The following is a 14,591-nucleotide window of genomic DNA, read 5'->3' as shown; positions in this document are numbered from 1 at the left end:
TACTTTACCTACCACATTCATTTCTTTATATATATATATAAATCAAATAAATTAAAATCAAGAAAATTTAAACTCAATTCAACGTAGACTTTTGACATTCGTACCATTTAAAAAAAAAAAAAAAACTATATTTAAACTTTAATTTAATGACAATACTAAATTTTAAATAAAAATAAAAAGGGATCGAAACTAAAGAACTAAAAAGGGTTAAGTATAATTACTCTATTTTTTTAATAAATAAAATACAAGAAAGTGTATTCATGAGTCATTTTAAATTGATTTTGTCCGAAAATGTGAAAACAGATTTCAAAATGGGGATTTTGCATCAAATTTTTAAGGGTTAAAATTAAATTGTATTTGTGACAAAAGCTATATTCTATCATTGTTTAATCTAATATGTCATCATCAACAATTAGGTTATTCAACTTAAATTTTCTATATTACAATTTATTTTTCTACAAATAAGATATTGAAGGATGAGTTATGCTACGTGTACGAACTAATTATACAAACTAATTTCATAACTGTATGCATTTTGACATATCGATTGATTATAGAGTTAAAAGATCAAGGAATTTTGGGTTCAAGTTGTAACATGGGCAAGAGGTGGCCACAGTTGCCATACCCAAAAAAAATAAATAAATAAATAAAAAAAAAATTTGACATATCCTTTACTCCAATTGTTTAAATTATCTCTAATTTAAATTCATCCAATCACATTAAGGAAAATAGAATATCTTATTATACAATATTGCTACTATATCAACTGCATTAATATATTGTTTTTCTATTTTAGAGAAATGAGTAATACTATACCAACAACCCTCTTTCATAAATTTTCTCTCATAATTTTGACGTGACAGCTCACAATTAGTCAGCTTATAATTAATTAATGAGATCTATTATAAACTGATCAATTACGAACTACTATATCATGATTATGAAAGAAAGTTTGTAAGAGAAGGTTGGTGGTCTAATATTATCTTAGAGAAATTTTTTATAGAAAATATATTTTAAATCTCCCCTAACTCCCTTAACCCGAAACAGAACTATGGAGGGTTTAGTATGATTAACAGATTAAGTCCTCTTCTATTAAATCTCCCCGAAAACACAATTTTTGCAAACGAACAAACAAATCGAAATCGACCCACATAATTTTTTCAACCAAATTGTCTGAATAACAAAGAAAGAAGAAAGCTTTCTCATAAACAGGTCAGTTTCGCTTCTGGGCTAGATCGTCTTTTCTTACTGGTGTTTTATTTTACTTTATTTCATTCTTGTTCTTTGAATGTGTCTTTGTTGTTTTTGGTCTGGTTTTAGCTGAATGGGATTTAGAAATTAATTCTAATTAGTTAGATCTATTTGGTTGCTGTGAAGATTTTAGGAGCTTTATGCCTTAAGTTGTGCAGATTTTGAGCTATTTTGTCAACTTTTGCAGACAATTTAATTTGATTTATTACATCATCAAACATCAAAGTGGAAATTTTTAATTCGCTCATTGATTGACTGTACTTGAAGGAGGCACAGACTAGAAATGGCCGACTGTAATCTGATTTGATCTTGTAGGATTTAAGTTTTATGACCATGTTGAACCTCTATTCTGCGTAGTAACCTATACATACCCCCTCATATGAAGAAATAAATTAAATGTCGACTTTGGAGCTCGGTTTGTGTCTTATTTTGTTCTAAACCGATTTAAAAACTTCGGCAAGGTTTCCAGTCTATCACTATCGAAACCGTATCATGATGCTACTAATGTTCTTATTGCTGGTGCACTGTCTATTTCTTTGTAACTCCATAATTATGGATGCCAAAATGTCTTCACTATCTCATGCATTCTTTTCATTTTACTTTAGGCATTTAACATGAGTCTTAGTAGTTGCACCAGCTTGAAACTGTGGCAATGGATATGCGGGCACGAAAATCTCGAATATGCTGCGACAGGTGCCAATGATTTGGAATTAATTAGAAACTTTTATAAGAACAAGCTAATCAAGTGATTCAATTAAAAACCTGTTGTTATTGTAAAAGCAATTGTGCCTGTTTTGTATTGATTATATTCCTAGCCATAAGGATTTTGTTGTAATTTACCGAGTGCTTCTCCACCCTCTTTTTTTATAATACAATTATCATAAGAATTCTGAATTTGTTTTGTAATTGTTGAAAGTTTTTAGTGCAATCAATTGATTAGCTTGTTCTTATAAATTGTTGATAGTTTCAAGCATATTTGAAACTTTCAACAATTAAATCCAAATCAATGGCACTCGTTACATAGTATTTTAACCAACATGTCTGAATAACAAAGAAAGAAGAAAACTTTATGCTAAACAGGTCAGTTTCGCTTCTGGGTTGGATCATCCTTTCTTACTAGTATTTTATTTTACTTTATTTCATTGTTGTTCTTTGAATGTGTCATTTTTTCTTTTGGTACAGTTTTAGCTTGATGGGATTTAGAAATTAATTCTAATTGGTTAGATCTGTTTGGTTGCTGCGAAGATTTTAAGAGTTTCATGCCTTAAGTTGTACAGATTTTGAGCTATTTTGTTAAGTTTTGGAGACAATTTAATTTGATTTATTACATCATCAAACATCAAAGTTGAAAATTTTAATTCGTTCATTTATCATTTTGTTTGTAAAAATTAGTATTTTGATCAGAGTTGGGTAGATTATGAGATATTCAAATCAATGTTTAGTTCCTGAGAAACGTGCTGGTCATAATTTAATTCATTTTTCATTTTTCATTTACCATTTTGCTTGTGAAATGGGTTTTCTGCTTCTCAAAGATTATAGGTTCTTGTGGGGTATAATTTGTAGGGTCAAACTTGAACTCGCTAAGCGGGTTCAAGAAATTTTCTTGGTAATTCTTGAAAATAAGAAAAATCTGTTGCTAGATTTGTTGTCATTCCTTCTAATGATACCATCTGTTCCTTAAATTTGTCCAGAGAATGAAGCCTTTTTAAAATTGTTATCATTCTTTTTTTGTTAACTGAGGTGTCTTGGTCAACTTACATGCACCTTGACTAATCCTCAGGGGAAGTAAAATTGTTATCATTTTTCTTTGTGATCATTGAACAAACTGCGAAAACAAGATCAATTTTTTTTATTAGCCGTCGGCAATTCTCAGTTAACAAACGTTGGTTTCTTGTCTATCTTATAAATCTAATATCTTGGCTTTGTCAATTTAGCTGAGTTTATGCCTATTTTTATTTGATTCCTATTGTGGATTCACATTTACAATTTTTTTTTTGTTTGTAAGTAAGAGAGCAATGAACTGGGTTCAACGCAAGATCTATCTCTATAATGTCACATTTGGACTTTACATGTTGGATTGGTGGGAGCATTATCTTTTCAGTATCCTCATTTTTGTTCTACTATAAAGGATATAATATGTTTATTCCCCTGCCTAATTTTAGCCCAAGCTATACTTAGTTCCATATCTTATTAATTTGCATGTTGCTTTAGTTTTTATCATCCAATTTACTCGGAATGAAAGAAAAAATTGTTGAGATCTGCAGCTCTTGTAACATTTTTTTGCTAATTTCACTCTTTCAATATTGCATTTTTGAGTTACTAAATTTTGACATTTTTGGTGATTGTGCTGATGGTGGTTCATCTATCACAATAGTTCACGATGTGTGAGTGAATTTTTCAAAAGGTAACTCTAATAATGTTGTCTCTGCTTATATTTTATTGAAGAGTTGGGCATTTCCTGCACCTTGACTTTCCAGAATCTAGTTAATGTGTGAAAAGTTGCGAGAATCAATCTTGTTTGTTATAGTTGTGATATGCATAATTCCCTTATATATTTTGTCTAGATTTGGTTAAATCAATGCCATGATTATGATAGAAATATGATAGGAACCAAACTAATGTGTGTTTTTGTGGAAGACTCAAAACTAAGATGCTTCACTTTCTAATAATGCAGCGATCTAGGCATTACATATTCGAACAAGTGAATCAATTTACAATCTCAATTTTTACAAGAACTAGCTAGGAAATTATCCATTCTTTACTAATGTCCGTGCTACTATTTTGTGTAGTTGAGACAGTGACGAGTTCTCTGTAATGTTCTGTATCATAAGTTATCTAGGGGTGTTCAAAACTGGTTAACCAGTCCGAATACCCTTTTTTTTAACCAAACCGGTTTTCCGGTTCAGGGAAATCCCTGAATTGAACCGGTTCTAAGAGGAAATTGGTTTTGAACTGAACCGTTTTTTCAGTTAACTATTTTTAAACTTGTTTTCCAACATGGAGAATTGGAAGCAAAAACACAAAAAGCAAAATTAAAACCCTCTGTTTATTATTATTATTATTTTCAGATGAAAAAAACTTCCATAATTTTACAGAATTGGAAGCAGAAACACAAAAAACGTAAACATAAACAGAGAAGAACACAAAAACAAACAAACCCAGATCCTAATCAGACCCAAAAAAAGAAAAAATATATGAACCTAAATAACAAGTAAAACAAGTTGCCATTCAAAAATCAAACCTTTCAAAACAAAACAAAGCCCACTTCTTCAATTCTCATTCTTCGGCCGTGGAGAGACTTTTTAAATCATTCACTTGCTTTAACTACTCATGCCATGGATGTGGGAGCATCAACTCCGTTCCTGAGGGCTTTAGGAGCGGGAGATCTATGAAAAGAGAGTGGGGTGCCAGGATGCATGCCAGTTTCATACGACCAGGTGGAGTGGCACAAGAGATTTTTTTCGGTAAAACCACGCTAGTGTGAAAAGATGATTTGAGGATTGAAGATAGAGTGCAGCAGCTTGAGGATTGAAGTTGAACGAAGTTCGGGTGAAAAGATGATTTGAGATTTGGGGATTTTGATTTTTGGATTTGGATTTTGTGTTTATAATTTTTATTTACCGGTTTTACCATTTTAGCCCTTATGTGATTTTTAATGTTTATTGCAAAATCGGTTTTAAAAACCGGTTTTGGTTAACCAGTTCTCATAATCCACCGAACCAGAAAACCGGTTCAAAGAATTCTTGAAGCGAAATCTAAGTAGTTTCACCAAAAAACTGATTTTTCAGTCTGGTTTCCGATTTGGTTCGGTTTATGGACTTTTTTAAACACCCCTGATCTTCCATGGTTTATCATATGAACATGCGTCCCGGTTTTTTGAGATTTGAATTTGGTTCAAATTTTAGGATGATTCTGCTTGAGAAAAGTATAAAAAATTAGTATACCACCGTCATCGTTTAATACTTTAATTCTATTATATCATCTTTAGAAATATGTAAGCTATATTTACCATTTATTACTCTCTTTTTAAAATTGCAATATAAAAATGAGTTTGAACTACTTAAGCAGAAACTATCCTAGCCTATCTTCCTCAACAACTACATAATTAAACTTAAAAATTGACAATATATTATAAAGTCTTATGCACTATGTTACAAGTCATTTTGCTAAAACCTAATAAATTGGTTATGCATTATTATTAATATGCCATCTACATTCAATATTGTTTGTTTTTGTTTTTTTTTTTTTTTTTTTAAAGAAAAAAAGCTTTGAAATTTTTTATTTAGTGAAATTGACTAAATCAACTAATCTGACCAATTTTAAGGAAATTACATTGAACCTTGTCCTTTTATCTTAATAGTTAAATAAAATTGGTGACAATATTGTAATTAAAAAGAATCATGTCACATTCATTTAATTTGACATGAACGTCATTAACATGAATCTTATATTCATTCATATTTTGCTTGAACATGCGGAGGCCATATTGTTTCAGATTCCAGTATAAGAGGCACTCAAAATTTAATTATTTCCAATTATTGTTTGTGGAAAATCCATCTTTCTAAAAATATATTTCTCCATTACAAATTTACAATTAAGTAATTGAGATATTGGAGGAAATTATTATTATAAAACTAAAAGGTAATGGTTAATATAGAGAGGTTAGAAAAAGTACTAAAAGAAATTGACGCGTTAGACCACTCGGCCATCTTTGGTACATAATGATTATGACAAGAGTAATGCTACACATACATTATTTTCATACAATATTTCTCATACAACATTATGTGACAAGATATGATTGGTTAATTTAAAGTTAAAATTAAACTTTCACCAAATCACATCTTGCCACATAATGTTGTATGGAAATGATGTATGTGTAGTATTATTCTTATGACAAACGACAATCCTGTGACAACGAAAATTCGAATCTAGCACATTGTCAAAGCTGATTGAGCTCCCACCCATTTAACTAAAGGTTTGGTGAAGTTATTTAGTTTAAAAATTGTAATATGTTATTATCAACATTGGATAATCTTACTGATTCTAGAGAAATTCTATTTAACCTCTATCGGTTATCAACACTTGAATAATTAATAATACAAAAAATAATAATATATACTTAATAATTTAATAGTCTCCGTATTTCTTTCATATTTATTATGAATGATAAGAATAAATTTATTATACTATTTTCTATTCAATTAATTTTAGCAAAAATTAATTTAAAAGAATATTTTAGATTTATTAACAAATATATAAAATCTTATCTAGTACAACACTGTTTTGAGCACGGCACAACAATATATAAAATTTTATATTATCCAATCTAATTTAATCCAGTGCGATCCTACATGTTAATTTATGATGATCCTATAATTAAATTGAATTAACATGAAGACCATGTATTTATTGTTTTAAGTAACATGAACATTACATATTTATTATTGTAAATTGATTTTGCTTGAACATATATATATATATATTGGTAACTGGGGTATTTGAACCAACTTATGTACACCTTAATTAATATCCGAAGTCCATTGAACATCTTATAAACCCAAAGGATCCAATATTATTGTGGTAGGTGACCCCAATGTTTAAAGTTTAAACCAAAAAACTTAAAGAAGGAAATAAACCTCATTGATTCCCCAACCAACCCCTTAGAACATCTTCAATGGTGCTTTTTATTTTGAAAAACATCTTTCATATAAATAAAAAGCATCTTTATTAATCTTAAAATATAGAGAACACAATTTTTATTCAAATCCAATGGACTCTTTAAATTTAATGAAGATGCTCTTTATTTCTAAGAAATAGACTTAATGAGAGAGAGAATTAATAAATAAAATGCATAGGAACTTGTAACTTATTAATTAAAATGAGGATAGAGAGTGAAATTTGACTCTCTAAATGTGGAGAGCAAACTCACTGTCTAATTTATATTTTAAAGATAAAGAGTCTGTTGGACTCTTATTTTTATGAATAAACTCTTTATAATAAAGAGTTAAAAGTTTAGATCATATAAAAAATCATTTAGAGATGCTCTTAGAGTTATTTTGTTTGAATATTTGAATGCATAAAATTGATACTAGTGGTTCAATTTATGCTCTAAAATTAATTTTTGACATTTACAACCGTTTTAAATTGATAGATTCAAATTAATTAAATTTAATTTCGAAATACAATCTTTAATTTATAACTCACTTATAGGTAATATATTGACAGTAAAAACTCATTGAGAAAGCAGTAAATATAGTTAATAAATAATGTTGAATTAATTTAAATATTAATTTAAAAAATATAATTGAGATATTATAGAAAATTAATATTAGAAACAAGAAGAAAATGAGGCAATGTTGGTGAGTAAAGAAGGTGGTGTTATTTATTTTTAGCATAATTTGTAAGTCTACAAAATATTTAATATTACTTAAACAAAGTTAACAAATATGTAAGAACCCCAATAAATTTTAATACTTAGTATTAAATAATATTTATTTAAATTTACACCCACATTCATAACACAATCGGTGTTTAGGAAACTTCCACTAGAGGGTATCTCCACCATTCGAGGTATTCCCCTAGGTATAAATTCTGACCTTATCCTTGTGGGATAAATAGGTTTATATTCGGGTTTTAAGTTTTCCTTAAGGAATCCTTCGAAAGAATTTAAAGGATTTCGAATTCCTTCAAGTGGATCATCTTTATCTCAGATTCCCTAAGTCTCAAGATTAGCTCATTGAGCTCCGCCTTTTTAGGACCTGGAGTAATTTTCCATCCTCTAGTTTCTTCTCCTTTCCTTTGTTTCTTTTTTTCTTCCTCATAATACCTGTTGATTCGTTCAACATCTGAGGTAGAAATTTTCGGAATATCAACCTTCCGTTTTCCATCCACCTTAGAAACAAAGTCTTATTCCTTAACACCTTTCATAAAGAGTTTTTCCGCATTTTCCCAATCACCTTGGGTTTCCTTAGCTACGAATTGTGCATATCCTGGAGGTACTCCAGGGTATTTTTCTTGCAGACTAGCTACAAATTGCTCTAGAACATCCTGACCACCAGTGACGGATCCATGATTTTTGTCTAGGGGGGGCCTCTGCGACTCCACCGTTATTTGTCAAATAACTAGTGAAAACATTAAAAAGTCACTAAACCTTAATTAAAAAATAATATAATATTAAGAACCTGAGAAAAAAGAATATACAATACCATAATATTTTCTTACTTGAATAAATCTATGAGAAGCAAAATTTTGAGTAAAAATGTTGAGTAAACCTTGAACAAAACCTTCTTTTAATATTTTTATTTTTGGCTTTCAAATATTACGATATAAATTTTCATAACGTTGATCAAACTTAGCCTAATTAAGCTAAAGTCAACCAAAATTTAAATCAAGTCAACGTTACGTTGACTTTTAATATGAATTAATAAAAGAGAGGAATTTTTTTTAGTATAAACATAAATAGTAACTCAAATTTCCTTAATAATTTTGAACAACTGAACGGTGACGTTTAAAATGTAGAAAAGTTGTGGGTGAAGGATGGAGAATAACGTCCTTTAAAATATAGTTAAGGTTTTAATTTGAGAAAGCAGATTCATTCTTAGACAGAAAATACAAAATAAACTCATAAGATTAATATATTTTTCTCTCAATTTAGAATAAAAAACCTCAAAAAGAAAAAAAAATGATTCAATCTTTAAATAAACTAAATTGAAATGAATAATACATATACCTAAAATCGATAAAACGGAAAATAGGGCTAATTATGACATCTTGAGTAGTGAAAATTTAACAATTTCAGTCTTCAAAAATTTTAAAAGCGAATAACATGAGAAAAAGAAAGAGAGAGTAAAGAATTTTAGGATAAAATCATAAAAAACAGGTAAAGTTGTGTAGAAAAACACTGAAGAGAGTTTTAAACTTTTAATATGATGTAGGCTTGAAATATATATATAAGTTTTTTGTAGACCTAGATATAGAATATGTATAATAGTTCTTATTTTTTTTAAATCTAAGGAGGGTTTGGCTATATATGTTAATTAACAATTTTTTATGGCTTACTTATTAATAATTTTTTTTTTTCAAATCTGAGGGCCTACCCTCAAAGGGGCTGAATCCGCCCCTACTGACCACCCATGATCAGTTTGAATCAGGTCTTAAGTCCGTCACAAAATCCGACTCTTTATATGGTTCAGGATTCAGACACGGCTGGGATTCATCATACCAATAAGGAATTATCGCCTTAGCTTTTTCCAACCAGTTATTCCGAAGTTCCAACTCGACAACTTCAATGGTTGAAATCTGGCAAATAAAATACAAAATCTTGGTGCACCCTTGACTAAAAGCCTTTTGGATAACGTCCAAAAGTCATTTTACTCCTAGCCAAGTCAGATACTCTTATCGAATATCTGGGTTGCTATTACAAAGGTCTAACACAACCCATTTAACCTCTTGTTCAGTATATCCTTCAATAGACCACACTTGCTCGATGTCGCTTAAAACCAGAGACATCTCCTATCTTACTGACTTAGTAAAATAGTTAAAACACGTTCCAATGTCTTGGCCTTTTGAAGTGCAGAATTAACCTTTTCAATCTGGCTTCTGATCTGGGTTAATTCTTCGTTTATAGCAAATATACGATACACCGTATAATTTACTCTCCAATCTAAGTTTTCAAGCTTCTGGGTCAAAAGCTCTAACTTATCTATGATAGTATTTAACAAACCGATTTCCGATTTTACCTTGAGTCCAAGATCCAAATGAAAACAAGTCTTATTCATACAGACTTCATCATTCGAACCATTATTCATGCTACATAACTTTCGACAAGTTAACAGGTATAAACACCCCCCCGCTTCCAAAGCTCTAATACCATTTACACCCACATAATATTTGTTATACCCAGTCTAACAAATATTATTACGATTAATAACTAAACACCCTAGTTAATTAATTGGAAAGAAAAATACATAAATCCAGTTTTAAAGATTAATTCATACCTGGATATCAATCTGTTTGAATGAAACTTTCTCTTTGCTTCGAGTTTGCAATTTAAAAGTAATCAAGAGATTGAAAGAATGAATTTTTCACAAACTGAAAATATTATTGATTTTTCTCTAAATAAAAATGAACATAAGCTTCTCCTTAAATAGAGAAGTCCGGATTTCAAATGAATTGAATCCGTAAAGCAAAACAAAAGGTCTAGTCAACTAAAGGTGACTTGACTAACAAACTAAAAAATTACACTTATCTTAAAGATAATGACACTAGGGTCCACATGTCTCTCATGTATCTTACAAAGATTATATTACACGTTTTACATAGCAAAATATAATTATCACAAACGACAATACATAACATCCAATGCCTTCTTTTAATCTGGAACGTTGAATTCTGTCGACAGAATCTTGGATATCCACGTATTATCTTCCGCTGTTTGATAGACGTCAAAGTATTACGTGTTGGATGTTTCTGGTTGTCCAAATTTCCAACCTCTTAGATTCGTATCAACCCTTAAAGTTATCCAATTCTATCAGATCAATAAAATCCTTCAGAGTTTCATCTTCTTGGGCTTCTTGGTCATGGGCTAGGACCATCCTTAGAAGATCAATAGTTCCTTCCATCAAGGCCTGTTTTGGTAGATGGGCTAAGTCAAGCCATTTTAGTAGCGTTTTTAACTAGGCCTGATTATGTTGAAAGAGAGTATCCTGGATTATTGCATACATGTCTGGTAAAACTACCATTATCCCATTATGGACATGGACAGTAGCATTTGCCTTAACGAGCTCCTCCAGTTTGGATTTAACCAGTAGCAATTTTGCAATATACAGCCTGGTCCAATCCTCATCTTCTTTCTTCTGAATTTCTTCTAGTGCATAAGAACTCATTTTTACCTCACTATTTAACATAATTCGGTACCATGACTCTCCTACAAGAAATTCTCATATCTGTACAGGCTAAACATTGTAGCTCTCTTACAATGAGGAAGTAATCATGCAAGTGAATATGTCGATCTTTCGATTCAGTACACAGAGCGTTTGCTTAACCGCATGTGGCATATTCGGGTCCACCACTGCTTCCTGTACATTAATCTCCATTGTATCGATTCATCCTCTATTTAAAAGATCTCTGCAATAACATTTTTTAAAGAGTTTCCATGGAACGAACAATTCCATAGCTCCATTAGGATAAACTGCTAATCCTTGAACCAAATTCGCTAAATCAGTTTTTCCCAATTTTACTATTAAGTCATTCAAATTCTTCAGTCTGAGATTCACCATGTCAAATAAATGACATTTCCTCATTACCTCAGGTTTATGAATTCCTACTTCGTAAAGTTGAGCAGTTCCTTTAAACTTCTCGTCTTCATAAAACAGTTTATCAACTTCCAACTATGCTAACCTTCTTGCTAGCTTTTCTAAACACTTTTGCAACTGTACTTCCTCTTGACCTGTCGCCATTGCGATTCTAATTTGGGTTTCCAGATCCTCCCAGAGTGTTTAACTAGCTAAAGTTAACCTTAAGCCTTCTGAAAAGCTAAACCTCTCACAAATATCTGCATCAATTAACTGCTTGTTCCTAATCTTGCTAATGTAATTAATGGTTTAACGCTTAAGCTTAGTGACAAAGTGCCCTGGATTTGGACACTGAAAGATACTAATTGTGTTAAGCGGACCAAAGCCTTGATAAAGCAGTTAAAACCTTTAAAACTCCCAGAAGATGAGGATAAGCTTATTATAGAAAGTGATGCGTCTTATTTGTACTGGGGAAGAGTGCTTAAGGCTAAAGGTACTAATAATATTGAACAAATTCTCCTGCTGAAATAAACTATCCTTTTCATGAAAATGAAGTTTTAGCAGCGAAAGAATGTATTGACCGATTTCGATTGTTTGTAATCAGTCAGGAATTCACTTTAAGGACAAACTCCAAATATTTAAAAATTTTTATGAAACTGTCTTTAAAGGATAACAAATCTAGATTAATCAGATAACAAATTTGGTTTGCAGATTATAAAATCAAGTTTGAATATATTTCTAGTAAATCTAACTTTGTTGCTGACTTTTTGTCCAGACATTTCTCTGAAGAGTTGCAGGATAATGGCGAACAAGAAGGAAACTGAAAGTCACTTCTCATGCTCCAAGTGTAAACAACGAGGACACTTGAGGAGGAATTGTCCTTTGAGGATTACTTCAACTTCAAAGGTTACTGCTAAAAAGGAGAAAATTGTGAATAAGTAGGTGATTTCTACTCCAAAGCAGGTTACTGCGGCAAAGCAGGTTAAAGAAGGAAAAAGTCGACATTATGACTTTAATACTTCAGAGAGAAGGAACCCGAAATTTCAACGATTAAAGGGTGAAGCTTCTACGAAGGAAAATACTTCTGAAAAGGAGGTTACTCCTAAGAAGGAAAAAACTCATAAGAAAACAATAGTTTGCTGGTCTTGTAAACATGAAAGACATGAAAAGGGTAATTATCCACTGCCAAAGACATAGAATTCTGAGGAATCATCGTCAGGCGCTACAAACGTGGTGACTCCACACACTCTACAAAAGAAGCGGTTAATTGATACAGATATTTGTGAGAGGTTTAACTTTCTAGAAGGCTTAAGGTTAACTTCAACTAGTCAAACACTCTGGGAGGATCTAGAAACCCAAACTAGAATCACAATTGTGACATGTCAAGGAGAAGTACAGCTGCAGAAGTTTTTAGAGAAGCTAGTAAGAAGGTTAGCATGGTTGGAAGCTGATAAACTGTTTTATGAAGACGAAGAGTTTAAAGGAACTGCTCAACTTTACAAAGCAGGAATTCAGAAACTTGAGGTAATGAGAAAATGTCATTTATTTAACATGGTGAATCTCAGATTCAAAAATTTGAATAACTAAATAGTAAAATTGAGAAAAACTGATTTGACGGATTTGGTTCAAGGATTAGCAGTTTATCCTAATGGAGCTATGGAATTGTTCATTCCATGGAAACTCTTTAGAAAAGGTTATTGCAGAGATCTTTTGAATAGAGGATGGATCGATACAATGGAGATTGATGTATAGGGAGCAATGGTGGACCCGAATATGCCACATACGGTTAAGCAAACACTCTGTGTACTGAATCGAAAGATCGACATATTCACTTGCATGATTACTTCCTCATTGCAAGAGAGCTACAATGTTTAGCCTGTACAGATATGAGAATTTCTTGTAGGAGAGTCATGGTACCGAATTATGTTAAATAGTGAGGTAAAAATGAGTTCTTATGCACTAGAAGAAATTCAGAAGAAAGAAGAGGAAGATTGGACCAGGTTACACATTGCGAAAATGTTACTGGTTAAATCCAAGCTGGAGAAGCTCGTTAAGGCAAATGCTACTGTCCATGTCCATAATGGGATAATGGTAGTTTTACCGGACATGTATGCAACAATCCAGGATACTCTCTTTCAACATAATCAGGCCCAATTAAAAACGCTACTAAAAGGGCTTGACTTAGCCCATCTACCAAAACAGGCCTTGATGGAAGGAACTATTGATCTTCTAAGGATGATCCTAACCCATAACCAAGAAGCCCAAGAAGATGAAACTCTAAAGGATTTTATTGATCTAATAGAAGTAGATAACTTCAAGGGTTGATACGAATCTAAGAGGTTGGAAATTTGGACAACCAGAAATGTTCAACACATAATATGCTGACGTATATCAAACAACGGAAGATAATACGTGGATATCCATGATTCTGCTAACAGAATTCAACGATCCAGATTAAAAGAAGGCATTGGATGTTATGTATTGTCGTTTGTAATAATTATATTTTGCTATGTAAAACGTGTAATATAATCTTTGTAAGACACATGGGAGACATGTGGACCCTAGTGTCATTATCTTTAAGATAAGTATAATTTTTTAGTTTGTTAGTCAAGTCACCTTTAGTTGACTAGACCTTTTGTTTTGCTTTACGGATTCAATTCATTTGAAATCCGGACTTCTCTATTTAAGGAGAAGCTTATGTATATTTTTATTTAGAGAAAAATCAATAATATTTTCAGTTTGTGAAAAATTCATTCTCTCAATCTCTTAATTACTTTTAAATTGTAAACTCGAAGCAAAGAGAAAAGTTCATTCAAGCAGATTGATACCCAGATATGAATTAATCTTTAAAACTGGATCTATGTATTTTTCTTTCCAATTAATTAACTAGATTGTTTAATTATTAATTGTAATAATATTTGTTGGACTGGGACCCGACCCGACTCGACCGTTTCAACCGGGAAACGACCTCTAAGTCGGGTCGGGCTGACATAAAACTGGAAAGGTGATTTCACCCAAAATAACCCGTGGTTGGACCGTGGGTAC

At 31.4% G+C, this 14,591-nt stretch overlaps 1 protein-coding gene across 1 annotated transcript; it reads left to right on the top strand.

The window, feature by feature from the left end:
- Positions 1-1,047: 1,047 nt before the first annotated feature.
- LOC116107690 lies at positions 1,048-3,659 on the top strand. Its single transcript, XM_031393984.1, has 4 exons — positions 1,048-1,212; positions 1,857-2,331; positions 3,257-3,373; positions 3,605-3,659. The coding sequence occupies exons 2-4, from the start codon at positions 2,321-2,323 to the stop codon at positions 3,657-3,659; spliced, it is 183 nt and encodes a 60-aa protein (XP_031249844.1). The 5' UTR covers positions 1,048-1,212; positions 1,857-2,320.
- Positions 3,660-14,591: the final 10,932 nt, after the last annotated feature.

Source organism: Pistacia vera, unplaced genomic scaffold (genome assembly GCF_008641045.1).
Source record: "Pistacia vera cultivar Batoury unplaced genomic scaffold, PisVer_v2 Contig545, whole genome shotgun sequence".
Classification (NCBI taxonomy): Eukaryota; Viridiplantae; Streptophyta; class Magnoliopsida; order Sapindales; family Anacardiaceae; genus Pistacia; species Pistacia vera.
This window is presented reverse-complemented; position numbering and strand designations above follow the sequence as displayed.